The sequence below is a fragment of the Cryptomeria japonica genome, chromosome 5, assembly GCF_030272615.1.
Source record: "Cryptomeria japonica chromosome 5, Sugi_1.0, whole genome shotgun sequence".
In the NCBI taxonomy this organism is placed as follows: domain Eukaryota; kingdom Viridiplantae; phylum Streptophyta; class Pinopsida; order Cupressales; family Cupressaceae; genus Cryptomeria; species Cryptomeria japonica.
In genome coordinates this window covers 931,804,503-931,826,529 of record NC_081409.1, presented here as the reverse complement: position 1 = coordinate 931,826,529, position 22,027 = coordinate 931,804,503, and the positions used below count along the sequence as shown (strand labels likewise).

The 22,027-nt window shown below is 36.7% G+C and overlaps 1 protein-coding gene across 1 annotated transcript; it reads right to left on the bottom strand.

Annotated features, from left to right (window-relative positions):
* Positions 1–3,566: 3,566 nt before the first annotated feature.
* LOC131876304 (uncharacterized) lies at positions 3,567–14,278 on the bottom strand. Its single transcript, XM_059221230.1, has 3 exons — positions 13,894–14,278; positions 13,017–13,810; positions 3,567–3,824 (listed from the first exon to the last, which is right to left on the bottom strand). Exons 1-3 carry the CDS (start codon positions 14,276–14,278, stop codon positions 3,567–3,569), a joined length of 1,437 nt encoding a protein of 478 aa, XP_059077213.1.
* Between the last annotated feature and the right edge of the window lie 7,749 nt (positions 14,279–22,027).

Sequence of the window (22,027 nt, the reverse complement as noted above, 5' to 3'; positions counted from 1 at the left end):
GAGGGAAGACCTGTGGCATTTTTCAGTGAGAAGCTTAATGAAGCAAAGAAGAAGTACTCAGCTTATGACTTAGAGTTGTATGCATTAGTGCAGTCTCTAAAGAAATGGAGGCATTACCTACTTCCAAAAGAATTTGTAGTGTTCACAAACAATCAGGCATTGAGTTACATTAACACTCAAGAGAAGCTAAGAAATAGACATCTAAAATGGATGGAATACCTCCAATCCTTCACCTTCACCATTAAGCATAAGAAGGGGCAACTTAATAAGGTGGCAAATGCATTAAGTAGGAAGTTGTTGACAGTTCAAGAACTATAGTTGCAGAGCATAGGAATATAAGGTTTCAAAGACCTCTGTGAAGGAAATGAAGACTTCTCATTAGCTTACAAGGTTTGCAAAGAGTTTGAGAACCATTTCCAGGGTGAGTATGCAGATTACACTCTCCAAAATGGTCTCTTGTTCAAAGGTAACCAGTTGTGTGTACCTAGAGGATCTATGAGGGAGAACCTCATCCAAGAGAAACATAATGGCAGTTTAAGTGGACACTTTGGAGTCAATAAGACCTTAGACTTGGTACAGAGGTACTACTATTGGCCAAAGTTTCCAAGAGATGTAAAGAGGTATGTAGAGCAATGTGGAGTGTGCCAAAGAGCAAAAGGAGGATCAAGCAATGCTGGTCTCTATCAACCATTACCAGTCCCAAACAGACCTTGGGAATGTATAAGCATGGACTTTGTAGTAGGACTTCCCAAGACTAAAACAGGTATGGACAACATCTATGTGGTAGTAGATAGATTTTCCAAGATGAGTCATTTCATTCCATGTAAGACTACACATGATGCCAACTATGTTGCACATCTCTTCTTCAAAGAGATTGTTAGGATTCATGGACTCCCTTTAAGCATTGTTTCAGACAGGGACAACAAGTTCATGGGTCATTTTTGGCAAACATTATGGAGGAGACTAGGAACTAACTTGTCATTTAGCTCAGCTTACCATCCACAAACAGATGGTCAAACTGAAGTCATCAACAGGGTGTTAGGCAATTTGTTGAGGTGTCTAACTAAGGAGTATGGACAGACATGGGACCTTATCATTCCTCAAGTAGAGTATGCATATAATGATAGTGTGAATAGAACCACTGGTAGAAGTCCTTTTGAGGTTGTGTATGGCAGACATCCAAGGGGAGTATGTGAGTTGAGAGACCTTAGTACTTTGGAGATGAAGAGTGGGCAAGTAGAGGACTTCACTCAAACCATCAAGGAAGTTCAAGAGAAAGTTAAGAAGGCCATCCTAGAATCTACTCAAAAACTAAAAGCCAAAGTAGATGAGAAAAGGAGAGAAGTTCAGTTCAAGGTGGGTGACTATGTGATGGTCCATTTGAGCAAAGCTAGGATGCAAAGTGGTAAGCCTACCAAACTACAGATGAAGAGGGTAGGACCTTGTCAAATTCTAGCAAAATATGGTGAGAATGCCTATAAGGTTGATTTACCTTCAGACTTAGCCATTTCACCAGTCTTTAATGTTGCTGATCTGGTAATGTACTGTAGAAGTTGAGAAAGCCAACTTCACAGACCTCGAAGATCACCTGCATGTAAATAACCTGTCACAGAAAGAAGAGATGGAGACAAACAAGCAAGGGTGCTCTGAAAGCTGAAAAATGTATTCATCCAAGAGAGAGATATATTACAATGATGAATCCTTATAAAAGGATATTGTGCAACCCTAAAAGAAACCCTAATACCTAGACATTTAATAATTAATATAATTATTAAATGTCACAAATGCAAACTAAAGTGAAATCTTAAGAGAGGAATAATGGTAATTTAATCAACATGATTAAATTAAAACCTTTACTCTAACACCCCCCCTTAAGATGAGCAAAAGTGCAGTTACAAACATGTGCAAGAAAGCAAAGGTAACTACAATGCAAGAAATTAAACTTGGGTCCCGGCAACAAGGCCTGATCAGGTACCCAATTACAACCAAATCTCTGTAAAGTGGAGAAATAGAGAAAACCTCATGGGAAAAACTCTACTCCAAAAAGAGATGAAAGAAATAAATGCACTAATAACAGAAGGATAGGAGGTGGATAACATGATACCCCCCATAGACAACTTCTATCATATAAGTACATATACAATGGTCTCCATAGGAGAAAAAGAAAGAGACTAGAAGCCCCCCCCACAATGAAGAAACTCCTGTCGCACATATGGATGCCTGAGGTAGAATCCAGAAAGAGATCCTAAAGCGGCATATAATATTCCTCCCCTTGGGAAGAAATGGATCCAAAGAACGAAGATGAAGAAACCCTGTGAAGAGAGAAGAATCAATTTGTCTCAAGATGTGTGCCATAATAGGATGCTGAAGAATCCCTCTGTCTGAACTGAAACAAAAGATGTCAAATCCAAACTGAACTGAAGACTCAAAAAATGCAACCTCCGAATGCACAGATGATGGTGGGCTAACAGCTGGAATATGGCTGTCAACAAAGAGGAGCTGAAAATCCTCAAAGTAATCCTCCAAGTCTGCAATATAGGACTCTACAAACAAAGACAAAATGCTTGCAAGATAAGAATCCCAAGTAGCCATGTCTGAAAGATGTATGATGTCCTGCTTAGCTGAATCAATAGGAGCCAAAGAAGAGGCAATATCAAACTGATCAGGAACAAAAGGAGATGATGTTGATACATGTATAATCTCAGTTTGAAGAGTAGGAACTGTGAGACAATCCTCTGATTCATTGGGATATGTAAGAGTGTCTAAATATTGAAGTTCCTTGAAAGTATCATGATCAAAAGGTGTGTTATCTCTCCAACCAATGGGTACAAGACAATCTAAAGCAGGATCCTTTGGGAATGGAGAAAGACTGGGGTCTCCATAGATCTCCCAAAGACGTGTCCAAAGTGAGTGAGGACAATCAATGCCCGATATAGCCCACATAGTGTCAGAATCAACACTAGACAAAATAACTCCTACTATGTGATTTCTAATGATATCCCAAGCTAGTTTTCCCTCTAAAGTTGCTGGTTCAGGTATGAGATCATACAAATAAGGAAAAATATTAAGCCACCTACTGTGTGTAAGTATGCCCTTCGCCCATGACTCATAATTACCCCGTTCTAGAAATACAACTGAAGGGTGAGTAGAAAAACCCATGATAACTCTTCAAATGAACAAATCTGAGACTAAATGACTTTAATACTGATAAAGCAGATCAAATAAAGCCATCCCATGCAAACAAATCATTTCCAAGTTTGAAACGTCCAAGTAATTGACAGATGTGTGAAAACACAAAGTACTGAATAAAATGTACTTGGTGTAGATTCTAGAAAAATAAATGATAGATCTAGAAAGAGCACAAAAACCCCTTTCCAACGCCTATTCATTTGCGAAAAACAGAGTCCGTATGCAAAAGATATGGCTCCTGGAGTGTAAAAAACTTGTTCTGACTTTGACTGGCAAAAAAATTTTCATTCAAAAATCCGAGCTAAAATGCCCGAGTTATGCCCGATTTCGTGAAAGAGCTCCAAAAGACCCAAATAGGCCCTTATAGCCCTCAAGGGCTAAAAAAAAATAAGCCCCTGGTCCGCTGGGTGACCAGGGGCTAGCGCAGGTGGCTGGCGGCGCTGTGGCGGCGCAGGTGCGGCGGCAGTGCGCGGGCGGGGTGCAGGCTGGGCGCGGGCGGTGCGCAGGCGGCAGGCTGTGCCGGCGACACGGCGGTGGCTGCCTGGCCGTGGCCGGTGGTTACCGCCGGCGGCGGTGGCTGGGCAGTGGCTGCTGGGCGGCGCACCGGCTCCGTGGCGGGTGAACAACTGCGCGCGCTGAAAAACCAAAAAACACCGCTTTTTAAAAAAAAAAATTTATTTTTTATTTTTTAAATTTTGCCTCGTGCTGTGTGCCCTAGGGCCGTACGGCCTTGGGGCAAAAAAAATTTGCCTTCTGGAGCAACTGTGTCCAAATCGGATGAATTTTATATGGAAATAGAGGTTTTTGGGTGCTACGAGCTCAATGGTGAGGTCCATTTGGGCTCAAAGTGCACCGAAAAAAAACCCCCTATTCCAAAATAAAAAACAGAAGACAAACACAGATCTGATGCAACCAAAACCTGAAAATCAGATCTAACCCTCGTAGCTCCAAATTCTTCAGAAGACGAACAGGAAGCAGCAGGTCTGGAGCTCTGATACCATGTAGAAGTTGAGAAAGCCAACTTCACATACCCCGAAGATCACCTGCATGTAAATAACTTGTCACAGAAAGAAGAGATGGAGACAAACAAGCAAGGGTGCTCTGAAAGCTGAAAAATGTATTCATCCAAGAGAGAGATAAATTACAATGATGAATCCTTATAAAAGGATATTGTGCAACCCTAAAAGAAACCCTAATAGGTAGACATTTAATAGTTAATATAATTATTAAATGTCACAAATGCAAACTAAAGTGAAATCTTAAGAGAGGAATAAAGGTAATTTAATCAACATGATTAAATTAAAACCTTTACTCTAACATGTACAAGGGAGAGATAGCAGGGCAGACTGAGAACCAAGCCAAGGTATTACAAGACTTGGATGTAAATACCTTACCTCAAGTGAAGAAGCCTAAAGCAGAGGAGATCTTGGAATCAAGGGTGAAGAAGTCTACTAGACACCAAGTCTACATGGAGAACTTGGTGAAATGGGAAGATCAACCAGTATCTGAAGCTACATGGGTGGAGGAGAGCAAGTTCAAGACACTTGGAATAGACCCGGCTCTCATTTCTTCTTCCTTTTCTTAGTTATGTGCAGAGGGGGAGTATGGTGTAGGAGCACCCCTTCAATCTCTCCCTCCTTCTTGTTTTGTTGGTGTTATGCTTCGTATGAAGCCATTGTACATAAAATAATGAGCCATGTGCTCATAGGTCCTAGTTAGGGTCCTAGTGGAGATCTTAGTGGTCATAAGTCAAGATTGAGATTTTCTTGAAAATGGAGGGTATGTGTGTCCTGGAGGTGTTTAGGGGTCATTTATAACATGGTGGTGTCCTTAGGTTGGCCCAATGTGGGTTTAGGAGTCATGAGAAGCAACATTGAGAAAGTTGCTCAAAAGTTGCATGACAACTTTTAAAAGTTGTCAAGCAACTTTTCCACCAGGAGGTCAAAATCCTTAGTTTGGCATGGAAAACCCTAATATGGGCACATAGACCGAGGCCAAGGTGGTATAAGTATTTTCAAACCCTAAATGAATGGGTTGGATGTCAGAGATTGTACGACCCAAGCAAGAAGAGCCTGACTGTGACTGTTTGTTGGTTACCAGTTAGATTGAATGAAGTTACCAGACAAGTAAATGGATTGAATTGCAAGAAAAATTGTGTGAAATGTTTTCTATGGTGTAAATACTTCCATTGTGAGTGATTAGTTTAGGTTTTTTTTTACCGGGTGAGTGTGTTTGTAAATAGTTTGTAATTTGCAGTCTTATTGTCCAGTTTTGGACTGGTTTGTGCAAATGAAGTCTTAACTCCATTCCCCATTGTGGAATCACCATGAAACCATGGGGAATGGAAGTGAAGACCCTGTACTATAGTCCCATGCAAGTAGGGCCCTTAAAAATGCAGGAAGGCCAAGCAAAGACCCACTCCTAGGCGAGACTGGACAATGCCTGGTTAGGAGAGGTCAAATTGTAGAGGTCTTGGAGAGCAAGGTTGGTCAGAGGAGAGTGCATCCTTTGGAGGAGGTAAAAAGGAGTGTGTGAAGCATCACTGGTGTGAAGGAGGAGCCTCCACCAATCCAAACAAGGTGGCTAAAACACAAAACCTTCACTGTGACCCAGGTAGACCCTAAAAACCCTCACAAAAACCCTTGAAAACCTTAAAATCCACCTAGGATAGTGTACGGACACTTGGAGGCCTAAAACCTAGAAAATCCTTGATTCCTTGCCAAATGAATGGCAATCCATTTTGGGAGATAGGGTTGTTTGTGCATCATTTGTGAGAGGAATCCCTAAAGGACCGGGTAGGAGGCCTAATTGGTCCTATTCCTTGTAGCCTTATTTGAAGGCAAAAACACAAAATAGTGAAATCGGTAAGGGGTTGGAATCTTGAAACCTCTTAGGGGCACATGAATGGGTGGAAAGACCAAATAGACCTATTATAACCTCTCTAAGACCTTGGAAGGTGGGAAACAAGCCTAGCCCTTATTAGCCATAGTAAGGGGTTGAAGTCTCATGAGAAGGTGAGACCTTAGGAGCAGCAAAGCAACTCATTGGTGGGTGGATTGGGCAAGGTCAGGGGATTCCTCAAGAAAAGGAAGTCCTAGAGACCCTAGGGTGTGAGGAGAACACCAGGTGATCCAAGGAAAGGATCCAGGAGCATAGACTAGGCTAGTCTATCCCAAACCCCATCCCATCAGGGGGGGGGTGAATCAGTTGTCAAATAAATTCAAACCAAAAACAACTTAACTAGCTTAATGCTTAATACTGGTAAACCAGTTTAATATGTCGGTAGATAGTTTTAACAGTTAATTGTTATATCGGTAAGGATTGGTGCATGAAACATAAAGATAAAGTCATCCACAACACATAAAACCAATATTTGTACGTGGAAATCCTGTAAGGGGAAAAACCACTGTGGGAAACCTTACCCACAATTAGAAGATACTACTGAAAATAGTAAGTGTACATAAATGGGGTCTACACATGCAGAAAGGCCAAGCGCCTAGAGCTCACTGCTCAATCACAAAATGGGAGTCACACTGACTATAGTTGGATGGTTAAATCCAATAAGAATGTACTGCACAAAATAACATCTTCATGTGCTAGATTCAGTACCGATGTAGTTCTAATTGTCTTCACTAAAACCCTCCTTCAATCTTCAAATGATGTTTGCATGTATAGCTTTGCTTATTCTCGCATATACCTTCACACAATCCTTTTTCGCATTCCACTTGATCTTACAAATAAGATCTTACATTTATACCATAAACTAAGACCAATTTTAGTAGGTCGGCTCTACAAGATATTACAATAATTTTTTTTTACAAATAATACAATATCCGATGCAATAACCGATTCAACATGTCGGCTTAATGCATTTATAACAATAATTAATCATCTCCATAGCATGTTGTGCTGATTTGGAAAAGATAAACCTGCCAGTGTAACCTGGACCTATTTGCCGGTAACAACAAATATGCAAATGCTAATGTATCAATAAAAAAAACTCCAGGACAAAGTCTCCACACAATGTCTTTGACATAACCAAGTGTTTTCCATATCATTCCAAGTGCCGATGATCATTATATCTTGCCGATGTACCAAATACCGGTGACTGTGCATGAGTCACTTGCTTGTCAGTGAATGTTGCTAGATCTCCAAGGTGCTAGAGTTTTAGTAGGTGTTGACATCAATGACAAAACCATACCAAAATACCAACAATCTCCCCCTTTGGCATTGATGGCAACACAAGATGGAAAAACCATCAAAGTGCCAAAATAGAAATGCCAAATACCAAAAATCAACAATCTCCAAAAAGAGATCATAACCAGAAATCAAAATACAGATACAGAGAGTAATAATCTCTCCCAAACAACAATCTCTCCCCCTGGGAGTAACATGTATTTTCCTTGTGTTTTTCCATACCAATCTCTCCCCCTTTGACATGAAATGCCAAAGCTCTTACCAAGCCAAGTTCATATACAAAATACCAACCAATTCAATATATCAACTACTCCCCCTGAGAAGTAGCTTCCCATCAAAGCCGGAATAAAAGATTTCTCTGTTAACTCTGCCGGTTGATGACAATCATCAACTTCCTAAGTCTCTACCAGTGGGGGTATGACCCCAAGCTGATCTCTGAGATATTCAAAGGTCTCCTTAGGCAGAGGTTTAGTAAAGATATCTGCAATCTGCTCTTTAGTATTCACATAAACCAGTTTTATTTCCTTTGCTTCAACATTTTCCCTTAGAAAATTCAGTTTGATAGAAACATGTTTGGTTTTAGAATGTAATATCGGATTCTTAGATATATCAATTGCTGCAGTGTTATCACAATATATAGTAATAGGTTCCTTGCATTTTACCTTTATGTCTTTTAACATTTGCTTAAGCCACAATACCTATGTACAGTTTGTTGCTGCTGCAACATATTCTGATTCTGCTGTTGATAAAGATGTACCACTTTGTTTCTTACTCAACCAAGAAACTAGTCTGTTTCCAAGAAAGAATGCTCCACCAGTGGTGCTTTTTCTATCATCCACATCTCTTGCCCAATTTGCATCTGTGTATGCACATAATTCAAAGTTTTCATCTCTAGGATACCATAATCCAAGATTTATAGTACCTTGTAAGTACCGGAAAATCCTTTTTACTGCTGATTCATGATTTTCTCTAGGATTACTTTGAAATCTTGAAACAATACATACTGCATTCATGATATTAGGTCTGGTTTGTGTCAAATACAATAAACCTCCTATCATAGATTTGTATCTAGTTGGATTAACAGGTATAGATTCATCCCTTAGTGATAATTTGTCATTTGTTGTCATAGGTGTGCTTACCGGTTTAGTGTTATCCATCCCAAATTTCTTTAGTAACTCTTTTAAGTACTTGGATTGACTCAAGAATATACCTTTATCAGTCTGTGAAATCTGCAATCCTAAAAAGAATTTTATTTCTCCAATCATAGACATTTCAAATTCTTGTTGCATTTTAATAGAAAATTCTTTGCATAATACATCTTCTCCTCCAAAGATTATATCATCAACAAATACTTCTATAATCAAGATGTCATCATTAGTCACTTTATAATATAAATTGATGTCTGCATTACCTTTAGAAAAACCAATCTTCAAAAGATACTTATCCAATCTTGCATACCAAGCTCTTGGAGCTTGTTTCAATCCATACAAAGCTTTTCTTAACCTACAAACCATATCTTTGTCATCTATCAAAGAAAACCCACCAGGTTGTTCAATGTACACTTCCTCTTCAATATCTCCATTTAAAAATGCACATTTAATATCGATTTGATAAACTTTGTAGTTCTTGTGTGCTGCAAAAGCCAACAATAATCTGACTGCCTCAATTCTAGCTACCTGTGCAAAGGTTTCATTGTAATCAATTCCTTCTTTCTGAGAATATCCCTTAAACACTAGTATTGCTTTATTTTTGACAACCCTACCATCTTCATTAAGTTTGTTTATGAAAACCCATTTGGTTCCACTTACATTTTTATCTTTAGGTCGGGGAACTAATGTCCAAGTGTTGTTTTTCTTAATTTGTTCTAATTCTTCTTCCATAGCTTTAATCCAACATTTATCTTCACATACCTCATTAACAGATGATGGTTCAATTTGAGAAATAAGACATACCTCTTCATTTTCCAATCTTCTTCTTGTCATAACTCCTTTGAACTTGTTTCCAATTATTTGATTTTCAAAATGATTCAGTCTTACATACCGGGGTGTCTTTGTTTGCTGCTATTCCTCAGTTACTGTGGAATCCTCAGATGATACTAGGGTAACTGGATCTTCATTCTGTACTGGTGGATTCATTGTAGGTTCATTTGTCAAAATTTTTGTTGCCAATTCAGAGTCTATATACCTTGAAGTTCCTCTGAATTGTTCATCAATCTTTACATTTGTACTTTCAACAATTTTCTGTAATCTTTTGTTAAAACATCTATATGCCTCGCTCTTAGATGAATAACCAAGAAATATTCCTTCATCACTTCTAGGATCAAATTTGCCAATATACTCATCTCTTCTGATATAACATATGCTTCCAAAAATTCTGAAATATTTAAGAGTAGGAGTAATACCAAACCATAGTTCATTAGGGGTCTTACCGGTTTCACCTTTGATGTGAACTTTGTTGAATGTATAGACCACTATACTGTCTGCCTCTCTCCAATATACACATGGTAGGTTTTCTTCTGATAACATACTTCTTGCTGCATCCAAGATAGTTTTGTTTTTCCTTTCGACAACTCCATTCTATTGTGGTGTCTGAGGTGCTAATAGTTGTATTCTGATTCCATTTACTTCACAGAATGTATTAAACTCCTTAGATGTAAATTCTCCTCCTTGATCTGATCTTAGACATTTGATTTTCTTACCGGTTTCATTTTCTACCATTGCTTTGAATAGTTTGAACTTTCCTAGTGCTTTTGATTTTTCTCTGAGAAAAGTAACCCAACACATTCTAGAATAGTCATCAATGATTAGCATGAAATATCTATCACCTTGTAAGCTTTTAGTTCTAGCTGGACCACATAAATCAGTGTGAATTAAATCAAGAGCATTATTGGATTTTTCTGGAATACTTTTGAAATTAGCTCTAACTTGTTTTCCAAATTGACATTCCTTACATACTGTATCTGAGGTTTGACAATCTTAGGTAAATCTCTAACTGCCTTAGTAGTACCGATTTTCACCATGCAATCAAAGTTTACATGATAGAGTCTATTATGCCATATCCAACTTTCATCAATATGAGCAATCAAGTATGTCTTTTCATTGTTATTCAAATGAAAGATATTACCTCTAGTTTGATTACCGGTTGCAATTTCTAAACCAGTTCTATTCATGATTTTGCATTTTCGATTTTTGAATTGTAACTGAAATCCTTTCTCAACTAATTGACCAACACTCAAAAGATTATGCTTTAATCCTTCAACATAGTAAACATTGTCAATGTTATGCTTACCATCAAGAGATATTGTACCCTTACCTTTGATCAAACAAGCTTTGTCATCTCCAAATCTCACTAAGCCTCCATTGTATTCTTGAAAGTTCAAGAATTTACCTTTGTCTCCTGTCATATGATGTGAGCATCCTGAATCAATGATCCATTCATCCTTTACTTCAACTTTAGCTGCCAAGGCCAATTCTACCAGTTGAGCAGTAGGTGTCGGTTGATCTTTTGTTATAGCAACAAAAACCCATCCATTGTCTATTGGATCCTCATCAGAATCATCAGTCACACCTTCATTAGCAATGTAACAAGATTTGTCTTTATTCTTCTTAAATCTGTATCTCTAATATTCAGGGTTAGGCTTGTATGTTCTTCTAGCTTCTTCTCTTAGTCTAGCATGTCTATCAGGGCATCTTGAAGCCATATGACCAATCTTATTGCAGTTAAAACATTTAAAGGGTGTTTTACCTACATAGTTACTTCCGACTGGACCTTTAGGCATTTTCCTTGTAAATAGTGCTTCAAGTTCTTCAAGTTCTTCATTTTCTTTTCTTCTTTCTTCAAGTTCTCTTGCATAAAAGACTTTCCAATTAGATTTGTCAAATGATGGAGCCGATGATGTTGATGCTTTAAAAGCCAAATTTGTCTTTATAGTAGCAACAAGACCAAATTCTTCAATTTCAAAAGCTGAAAGTTTCCCAATCAATGTATCCCTAGTTACTGATGTATTAGGAATTGTTCTTAACTCATTTATAGCAGTGACTTTCATTTTATATGCCGGTGGCAATCCTCTTAAAACATTTGAAATAATTTCATCCTCACTCAAGATTCCTCCACAACATTTAATACCCAAAACAATCTCATTTACTCTTTCCATAAAAGTAGAAATCCTTTCATCTTCTTCCATTTTTAGATGTTCATACCTGACCCGGAAGCTTTCAATTTTTGCAATTTTGACTGTGGAATCTCCTTCATTCAGTGTTTCCAAATGATCCCAAATAGCTTTAGCAGTAGACCTATCTGATAGTCCCATGATTTGTTGATCTGATAATGCGCTCAAAAGTGCTTCTCTTGCTTTGCAATCATTTTCTTCATCTTTTGTCAAGTTGGGTGGATTGGACTGACTCTGAGTAGGAGTAGTATAACCATTTTTTGTATCATCCTAGATGTCCTTTCCAATGCAATTTAGACGTGTCTCCATTCTGATCTTCCATATGCCATAATTGGTTCTATCAAGTTTAGGACTGTCCTTCCTAAAATAGTTAGTAGACATTGGATCTCCTCAAGCTGTTAAACTTCTGCAAAAGAGGACTAAGCTCTGATACCAATTGTTAGGTCCTAGAGACAACTGAGAGGGGGGGGGGTGAATCAGTTGTCAAATAAATTCAAACCAAAAACAACTTAACCAACTTAATGCTTAATACCAGTAAACTAGTTTTAACAATTAATTGTTATACCGGTAAGGATTAGTGCATGAAACATAAAGATAAAGTCATCCACAACACATAACACCAATATTTGTACATGGAAACCTTTTAAGGGGATAAACCATGGTGGGAAACCTTACCCACAATCAGATGATACTATTGTAGATAATAAGTGTACATAAATGGGGTCTGCACATGTAGAAAGGCCAAGCGCCTAGAGCTCACTGCTCAATCACAAAATGGGAGTCACACTGACTACAATTGGATGGTTAAATCCAATAAGAATATACTACACAAAATAACATCTTCATATGCTGGATTTAGTACCGGTGTAGTTCTGATTGTCTTCACAAAAACTCTCCTTCAATCTTCAAATGATGTCTGTGTGTATAGCTCTGCTTATTCTCACATATACCTTCACACAATCCTTTTTCGCATTCCACTTGATCTTACAAATAAGATCTTACATTTATACCATAATCTAAGACCAATTTTAGTAGGTTGACTCTACAAGATATTACAATAAAAACATTTTACAAACAATACAATATCCAATGCAATAACTGATTCAACATGTCGGCTTAATGCATTTACAACAATAATTAATCATCTCCATAGCGTGTCATGCTGATCTGGAAAAGATAAACCTATCAATGTAACCTGGACCTATTTGCCGATAATAGCAAATATGCAAATGCTAATGTATCAATAAACAAAACTCTAGGACAAAGTGTCCACACAATGTCTTTGACATAACCAAGTGTTTTCCATATCATTCCAAGTGTCGGTGATCATTATATCTTGCCGGTGTACTAGATACCGGTGACTGTGCATGAGTCACTTGCTTGCTGGTGAATGTTGCTAGATCTACAAGGTACTAGAGTTTTAGTAGGTGTTGACATCAATGACAAAATCATACCAAAATACCAACACAACCATCATCTTTTCAGCTGGATACATCTGACCAATATCCAAAGGGCCATCAAGATTAATAGATTTTTGAGGTAGGAACTTTTTCTCCTTGTCTTTTTGAGTGTCAATTGTCGAAGTGTCTGCATTTCTCTTTCCTTTATCCACCTCAACTCCTCTATCCTCCACATCGATCTTCTTTGGTTCCTCTTTCTTTACATCATCCCCTTTTTCTTGAGCACCGATGTCACCACTTGGTGCAGTATCGTCCTTTGGAACCTCAGGAACTTCTTCAATACTTCCTTCCACTAGAGGATTCTCACTGATCTTGACATCAAGAGTTACATTAGATTGATCTATCAGACGTATCTCAGTCCGAGTTTTATCTTTCTGAGCATTTGGGACACCTGCCCGAACTTTCGAATGAGAAGTTTGAACTGCATCACTATATAAAGGGTTGTTCTTTATGATCCTTCTCCAGATTTCTTTAGTTTCTTTTCTTACTTCTTCAACACTGCCAATCATTAATCTATTTACCCTATTCCTGCTTCTGAATTCCTTCTTATTTTCTTCCTTAATGAGTTTATGAGCTTCTTCTTGAAAGATACAGGTGCAAACATTTATCAGTTCACGCTCTTTCATCTCTTTATCTATCTTGTTGGGGATCAACCTCCTAGCATCAAGAATATTGTACAGATCCTTTGGGATGCTATGTTCCAGTTCAATCAAGGATTTGCTGAAGTTGCGTAGATGCAAAACAATAGCTCCCTCAACCTTCCTTTGATCAACCTCAAGAAGATTTTCATAGTATGCTCTAATATTTTTTAGATCACCATCAACAATTATTTCATCAATCAATTGTTTGTTGTCAATGGGGGAACAAAGGTATATTTACCTTGCACATGACCGGATTCAAGATCTTTATCAAGCTTGGTTATAAGCTTCCTTCCTCTCTTACATCTTCTAGTAGGGGTAGGTTCAAATTTAGCTTTCTTGCTCTGCAAGGCTCCACCGGACTGTGGTTTCCTTACTACTCTAACAAACTCTCCTTTCTTCTTGGCCTGTTTTTCTTCTTCATCTGACTCAGTCTCAAAAGCAACAAGGGATGTAGCTACATAAGTTCTCTTTGACTTGTCCTTCTGCTTCAACACACCTTTTCTGTATGAGCTTTGACCTGAAGAGGGCTTCATCAAAGAAGAGGAAGATTTAGTCACTTTAGCCTTTGATTGGGAGGGAACAGGTTCAACCTTAGGCTTCTTTGACTCTTCCTTAGCTTCCATTTGAGCATGCTTCTCCCTTGCTTCTCCCTTGATTTATTGACTGCCTCTCTATTGAATCCCATTTGCATAACCACTTCTAATAAACCTAGAGGATTTGGTTAATACTAAGAGGGGGGTGAATCAGTATTAACAAAAACTCAAACTTTCAACAGACTTATCTCAGATCTAAAAACATTCAACACTTAAACCAAATCTTCATAACAGATTTCCTTATCAAATCTAGATAATCATTTCCTCTTATGCCAACTTATTAATCAGATCAGCCATCAAATCAATATTAGATCAATAAGCACAGTTACCAACTTATTAACTGATCAAAATGCTTCATCAATCATATAATCATCAATACCTATAATCACTTTTTAAGATCTCTGATAAACAAACATAAACTGTCTTTACTGGTTAACAAAAATAAAACATGAACATCATCAAAAAAACATACCACACATGAACACCATGTTTTTCACGTGGAAACCCAAATAGGGAAAAACCACGGTGGGAATTGGTACCGACAAATATTTTGCACTATTTTGGAATGCGCCCTGTTAGGAGCCAAGCCCAGTTAGAAGCTTACAATGATTCCCTGTTAGGAGCAGACCTTGTTAGAAGTCACCTGATCAAGGGATTTACCTTAGCCCCATTAGAAGCTTTGATCTATTAGGATCAACCTCGCAAGAGGATTTAGAACTTAGATATTGAGTCACCCTGTTAGGGGATTTTACAATGTGAGGCCTATTAGGACCTACCTGGTTAAGGGATTTTAGATGTTGTAATTGTTAGAGAACAATAGTGAATGATCTGTGTATAGCACTCTACTACTTGCTTGATCATATCCAATTAAGTTCTAAGTTTGCATCTCTCTTGTAGATCTTCTCACACTTCTCAAAATCACCGACACTTCAAAATATCAACCTTGCCAACATAAATAACTTTTACAACTAGGTAGGCATCAAAACCCCAAGACTTACTACATAGAACATCACAAATCTTTACAACTCATTACATATCATCATAGGGATCATTACAATCAATTATAAATCAATATCGATCGTTGAATGATCATAAATTGTCACAACAAGTCAATCTGGTACAAAGTCAAACCCTTAGCACATTTTGCTAAGCACTTTGCACATTCTCAAGAAATTCATTCTCCAAACGCACCAAAACATATTTCAAACTTATCACGCGATTTGTGTCACATTATTATCAACATGTGAATGTGATGTAGATCACCGCCAAACCAAAAATCATTATCGGTTAAGAGAATTCTTTACCGGTCCTTAAACCCTAGCAAAACTTCATAAAAAATTCAAAACATGCCTTCCGGTAACCAACATAGGATGCAGTTCCGGTCACATACTCATATGCATCATCAAATATTATGTATCAAACCACAAGTCACCAAACATTGCCAATCACCAGATTCCATCAAAACTTATCTGCTTTACCGGTTAAGATCCTAATTCGCAATCTTGCTGGTAAACTCTGCCAAACTCTTAGTCTAGTAGACCAAATCACTTAGCCAACAAGTCAATCACCAAAAACTAACTATAAACATCATTAAACATGAATTGAACTTGGTTTACATCAATGACAATATAAATAACTAATCATTTCATCTTCCTTTACTGACATGGTCATCCACCATCATCTCATCTTCATCAGTTATGTCAAACATGCCAACAATCTCCCCCTTTGGCATTGATGGCAACACTAAATATCAACATACTCAACTCATACTGTTCCGCTCTGTTCTGGACCTTCTCTACAACTCTTCTCTTCTCTGTTGCATCTCATCTACCGGTTACACTATATCTACTCCAACTAATCATATGTCTTTTCTTAATCATATTTCTTCTACCAATCATATTTATTCTCCCCCTTTGACAACAATGCCAAAGGTGTATAGGCATCACAAATTATTAAGTATGTTGCAGTTGTTTTCATCAACATGTCTGCAAACACATCTAAGATGCTCCCCATGTGGAGTAGCCTGCATCTCATCAATCCAAAGTAAAAAATAGTCATAAATCCCACTAGATTGATGCATCCTCCATTCTATTTTTGTCTGAGTAGGGGTCTGACCCCTAATTTACCTCTGAGATACTCAAAGGTTGTCTTTGGAAATGGTTTTGTGAAAATATCTGCTAGCTGCTCTTTGCTTGTCACATACTCCATGCGGACATGTTTTTCATGTACTCTTTCCCTTAGAAAATAATATTTCAATTCTATGTGCTTTGTTCTTGTATGTAACACATGATTTTTTGAAATATTGATTGCACTAGTATTATCACAGTAAATAGTTACCTGTTTAGACATATCAAATCTGAATCCTTCAAGCACATGTCTCATCTATATTATTTGCGTGCAATTCATTGATACTGCAACATACTCTGCCTCTATTGTTGACTGAGAAACACAAGTTTGCTTCTTACTTGTCCAAGCAACAAATCTGCCTCCAAGAATAAATTTTCCACCGATAGTGCTTTTCCAGTCAACTATATTGCCTGTGCAATCTACATTAGTAAACACATCCAAAGAGAAATTTCCTCTATAAGATACCACAAACTATAATCTATTATGCCTTTCAGGTATTAGAATATCCTTTTCACTGCTACCAAGTGAGTCTCCTTGGGATCCTTTAGAAATATAGTAACCAATCCAACAACATGTGCAATTTTTTGTCTTCTATGAATGACATAATGCAATTTACCAATCATAGATATGTATTATTTCTCATCCACAGATGGTGAGTCATCTTTCTTAGACAACTTGCAACTTGTCACCATCAGAGTACCAACCGGTTTACAATATTCCATGCCAAATAATTTCAACACCTCTTCGACATACTTACTCTAACAGATAAAAATTCCACCATCCAATTGCTGGACCTGCAACCTAATAAAAAATTTAATCTCTCCAATAAGAGACATCTAAAATTCCTTTTTCATCTCCTCAGCAAAATCCATGCATAAGTCATCATTACCACCAAAGATAATGTCCTCCACAAATACTTCAACTATCAATACTTTCTCTCCATTAGTCTTTAGATATATGTTACTGTCCTCACTGGTACGTTGGAATCCTATCTTGATCAGGTGTGCATGCAACCTTTCAAACCATGCTCTCGGTGCTTGCTTCAATCCATACAGTGCCTTATGTAGTTTTCAACCCATATCTTTTTCTTCAAACAAAGCAAACCCATTTGGTTGTTCTATGTATACTTCTTCTTCAAGGATATCATTCAAAAAAACCACTTTAACATCCATCTGATAGATTTTAAATCCTTTAAATGCAGCATAAACAAGTAGCATTCTTACTCCTTCCAATCTTGCCACAGGTGAAAAGGTTTCACCATAATATTCTTCTTCTTCTTGTGCATAACCTTTGCAAACAAATTTTGCTTTATTTGTCACCACCTTTCCTTCTTCATTTAACTTGTTTCTATAAGCCCATTTGGTTCCAATCACATTCTTGTCTTCTGGTCTAGGAACAAGTGACTGTTCAACCCAAAAATAAGAATAATAACTCTACTTGAAGTCTCAACCTGAAGTTTGGACATTCATTTGGTAAAGTCACTATTTTCATAGCTAGTGTTCATTTGATTCTCAACCCAGGGACGTAATTTCCCTTCATTAATTTATTTTGATCTGTGATCATATATTGCTTGGAGTTGCATGTGATCTACAACTGATATCAGATTCTGGTTCACTTCTTGCTTCTCGCAGAATCCAACACTAATCCTAGACAACATTGGGAAGAGACAAATATGGATTTTTGTCTAGGTTTCCAAGGAGTAAAAGAGGTCATGATTATATATTTTTAGTAGTTGCTAGATCCTCCAATATGACATATTTTATAACATGCAAAAGATAAATGATGCAATACTTATAGTTGGTATATTTTTAAGGGAAGTAAGATTGCATTGGTTATTAAGGAGTACAATTTCAGACAATGATACTTAGTTTGTTGGATAATTTTGGAAAATATTAGAGAAGAATTCAAGATAATTATAATTTAGTTCAACCTATCATCCATAGATAGATGGACAAACAAAAGTGTTAAATAGATGTTTGGGAAATTTCTTGATATGTTTAGTAGGAGGGAAGACATGAAATTTGGATTTGGTGTTGATGCTAAAAAACATTGTATATAAAAATTAAATGAACAAGAGTATAGGTAAAAAAAAACATTCACAATAGCATTTGGAAATAATGTAAGGAGTATTTTAGAGTTGAGGGATATAACAAATGGATAGAAGAGAAAAATAAAATTAGAAGAACTTAAAGATCCTGCAAAGATATTACATGAGGATATTAAGAACTAGTAGAGGTGAAAAATTATAGATACATGAAGATGTTTGATATGCAAAGAAGATGTAAGGAATTTATAACTAGAGATGAAGTAATAGTGTACATCTAAGTTGGGATACTTTTCTATTAGGAACACACAATAATCTAAAAATAAAAATAAAAAAGTTTAGTCTCTATAGAGTTGTCAAGAAGTTTGATTTATGAAATAATTATTGAAAGATGAAGTTATCCCTAATATTTGATGTTATGGAGTTTTATGAATTCCATGAAGGAGAACTATAAGAGGATAAATTAGAGAGAGAATATAATAAATAGATAGTGTAACAATAAAAAGAGGATATGAAAGAGATTTTAGAAAATAGAGTTGGAAGAAACACCATAGTAAGATAATTTGAATAATATTTGGTAAAATAAAATGGAAGGCTAATTCAAGACTCATCTTGGATTTATAAGGAAAAGGTATATCATTTTGGATTCTCTCTAGCCACTAGAAACTGAGAGACTCACTTTTCAAATCACCTTAAGTGCTTGATTTAGGAGTGTAGACACATAAAAATTGATTAAATTAATATTTAATTAATTATGTCTTTATCACATGATTAATTTAATTAATCATATTAACCTATCATTACCCCTAAATTGATTGAATCACATTTAATTAATTCCCTCTTTTCTATACCTGAATTAATTAAATTATATTTAATTAATACCACCTTTCTTTTTCTCCCAAAGATTGATTTATTTCAATAAATCAAATTATGCCTTAGGGAATATTCAAACTTTATTCATAATCCTAATTAGCTAAATTAATTCATAATTAATATAGTTAATTCTATGATTCCTATAAACCTATCATCTTATCCCTTCATTAACTTAGTCAACTCAAATCCTAATCCATGTTAGTATTTATTCAAATTAAAAATACTACACATCTACCCAAAACTCACATGTGACTCCACATTTGATCCCCTCTTGAAGGACTTGCATGCACAAGTCACTTCACATCTCCACATCACCTTTGACCAGGGAGTTCTCACACATGTGTGAGGATGCTCTTCCCCATAGAGTCACCCTGCACTTTCCCCTTTTAGCCCCTATGTCATAACTTCTCTTCCACTAGCCCTTACACCTTTCCACAAGTGTCTTCACTTGTCACCTCTTGGACTTCTCAAGGTTTTCTCACACATGTGTGAACAAATCTTCCCCTTCTCCCTAGGATAGTTGTTCTTCCCAAGGTTGCTCACACATGTGTGAGCACACTTACCCTTGCAACCCACTTCCCCTTGTGACACTTGTCACAAGGCTAGGCCTTTAGTCATGGGACCATATTCCCTTTAATTTCAACCCTTCATCATCCATTTAATCTTGACCATCAGTTTCCAAGACTCAAACTCTATAAATTGAGCCCTTATCCATCAATCAAGGGGAGACTTTTCATGATAACCTTATAAAGCCTTTTTTATCCTAAGATCCACTTTCATCACATCATTATGCTGGCCATTTATCCACTTATGATTTCACTATCATAATCCCTCATCATTTCCAAATCATAATCTACATCCACTCATGCACACTTAGTTTGTTATGCAAGTGAGAGGATTCCATGCTTAATTACACTCAATCTCCCACTCTTTATTTTTCAACCTCTAAACAATGTAGGATATTGGAGACGAGGAGTACAAGGAAGAGCTAATGACATCGGAAGCGTCATGAGGGAAGTATTAATGTTTATTCATTTTTGTCTCTCTTTGCTCCTATATTTAATCTTTCTTGATAATGCTTTAAATGGTTTTAGATTTTATGTTATTTGACTAATATGGAGCTAACCATTTTATTCATTAATAAATTTTGATTTTATAAATTTCAAAATTTTATTGATAAATTTTGACTTATAAAGTTGGATTTTATAAAGGGTCAAAGATTGATTTATGCAAAAAATTGGGCATTGTTTTTTTTTAATTTTCTCTTTCATGTATGCCTTCTAAATCCATTTCTTGTTTGTAGGACATCAAGGAGCATCTTTCTAACACATCGCTCTCAAGTTTTGGAAGACTTTCCAATTGGCAATATTGTTTATTTTTAACTTGTTTTAATGGCGCAAATTGACCAATCCTAGGATAGGCAATTTTTTAAAATATTGGTGCAACAAATGGTTTAAAATGAACAATCACACTTTTCTATCTTGGTTAAAGTGAACAATAGCATTGTCACTTTGCTACAATCTTGGCCTAAAACGAACATACATTTTGTGATATCGGTTAAAAATGAACATTCACATTGTCTTACTTTGCTACAATCTTGGATAAAATGAACACTAATTTTGCCATCTTAGTCTAAAATGATTCTTATTTTGCAATTTTTGGCTAAAAGGAACACTCATTTTTCCATCTTGGTCTAAAATGAATCTCATTTTGCAATTTTTGGCTAAAAAGAACACCATGGTTGTAGGAGCAACATCTCCAAGTAGCAAATAGATCACATTGCAATGATGGGATTAAAAAAAAGTGTCTTTTGTGTTTGGCACGCTTGCGCAAATTTGTAGAGTGGTTCAAATTCTAACACACACTATCCTCTCCCTTGGCTCTCGTGGTCTTAGGTGCAAGAGAAAAGGGTTAGTAACACTCTAAATTTTGTATTTTTAAGAGAGGCCTGCCAAGGGACACATCACCCTTGAGATGACATTGAGGGATAAATCCTTCGAGCTGCTATAGAAATTAGGTGAGAGATAAAGTTGTAGCCTTAGGTGTATTTGTTCCTACAATGTAACTTATCAAAATGATATATGGGCCCCACTGTGAGTTACTAGGCTCTTAAGTGAGTCATTGTAGAATGAACTTACATATAAAGACATCAAACATTACTAGACACCTCTTATTTTAGAAACCCACCAGTACTATTGATTGAGGATATTTGTGAAAAGTTCAGTGCAAGAGCATAGAAGGTTTTGCTCCCAGGATACTCACCATACATATTTCCTTGAGTAGAAACAGAGATATTTGAAAATCTACTTGTAGCTTGATGAAAGTGGAGGCTCCCACATCATAGGGACCACCTATCTTTTATACCCACGCAAGACTTAGTATATCACATCCTTACCTGCCACAGTGAAATACATTAGGTATGTCGTACCAAAGTTGAAGAAATATCAAGTTGTGGGCTGAAACAATTGCAATTGGCCATTTCCTTAGGGATAAAAGTGTTTGATTTGTCTTCGTATTGTTTCATACTAGTGGAAATTTGGGCTGAATTTAGGCCTATGAACATATACGCATTATTAGGGTAAAAAGTTTCATAAATGGGTTGATTTAGACCCCCACTTTTTATGTTATTTTTGAAAAGGCGAGAATATGTGTGTGCTTGATGTGTTTTCTTGTCAAAGGAATCAAACATTTGAAACAAGTTACACCCCAACAACAATCTAAACAAACAATACAAA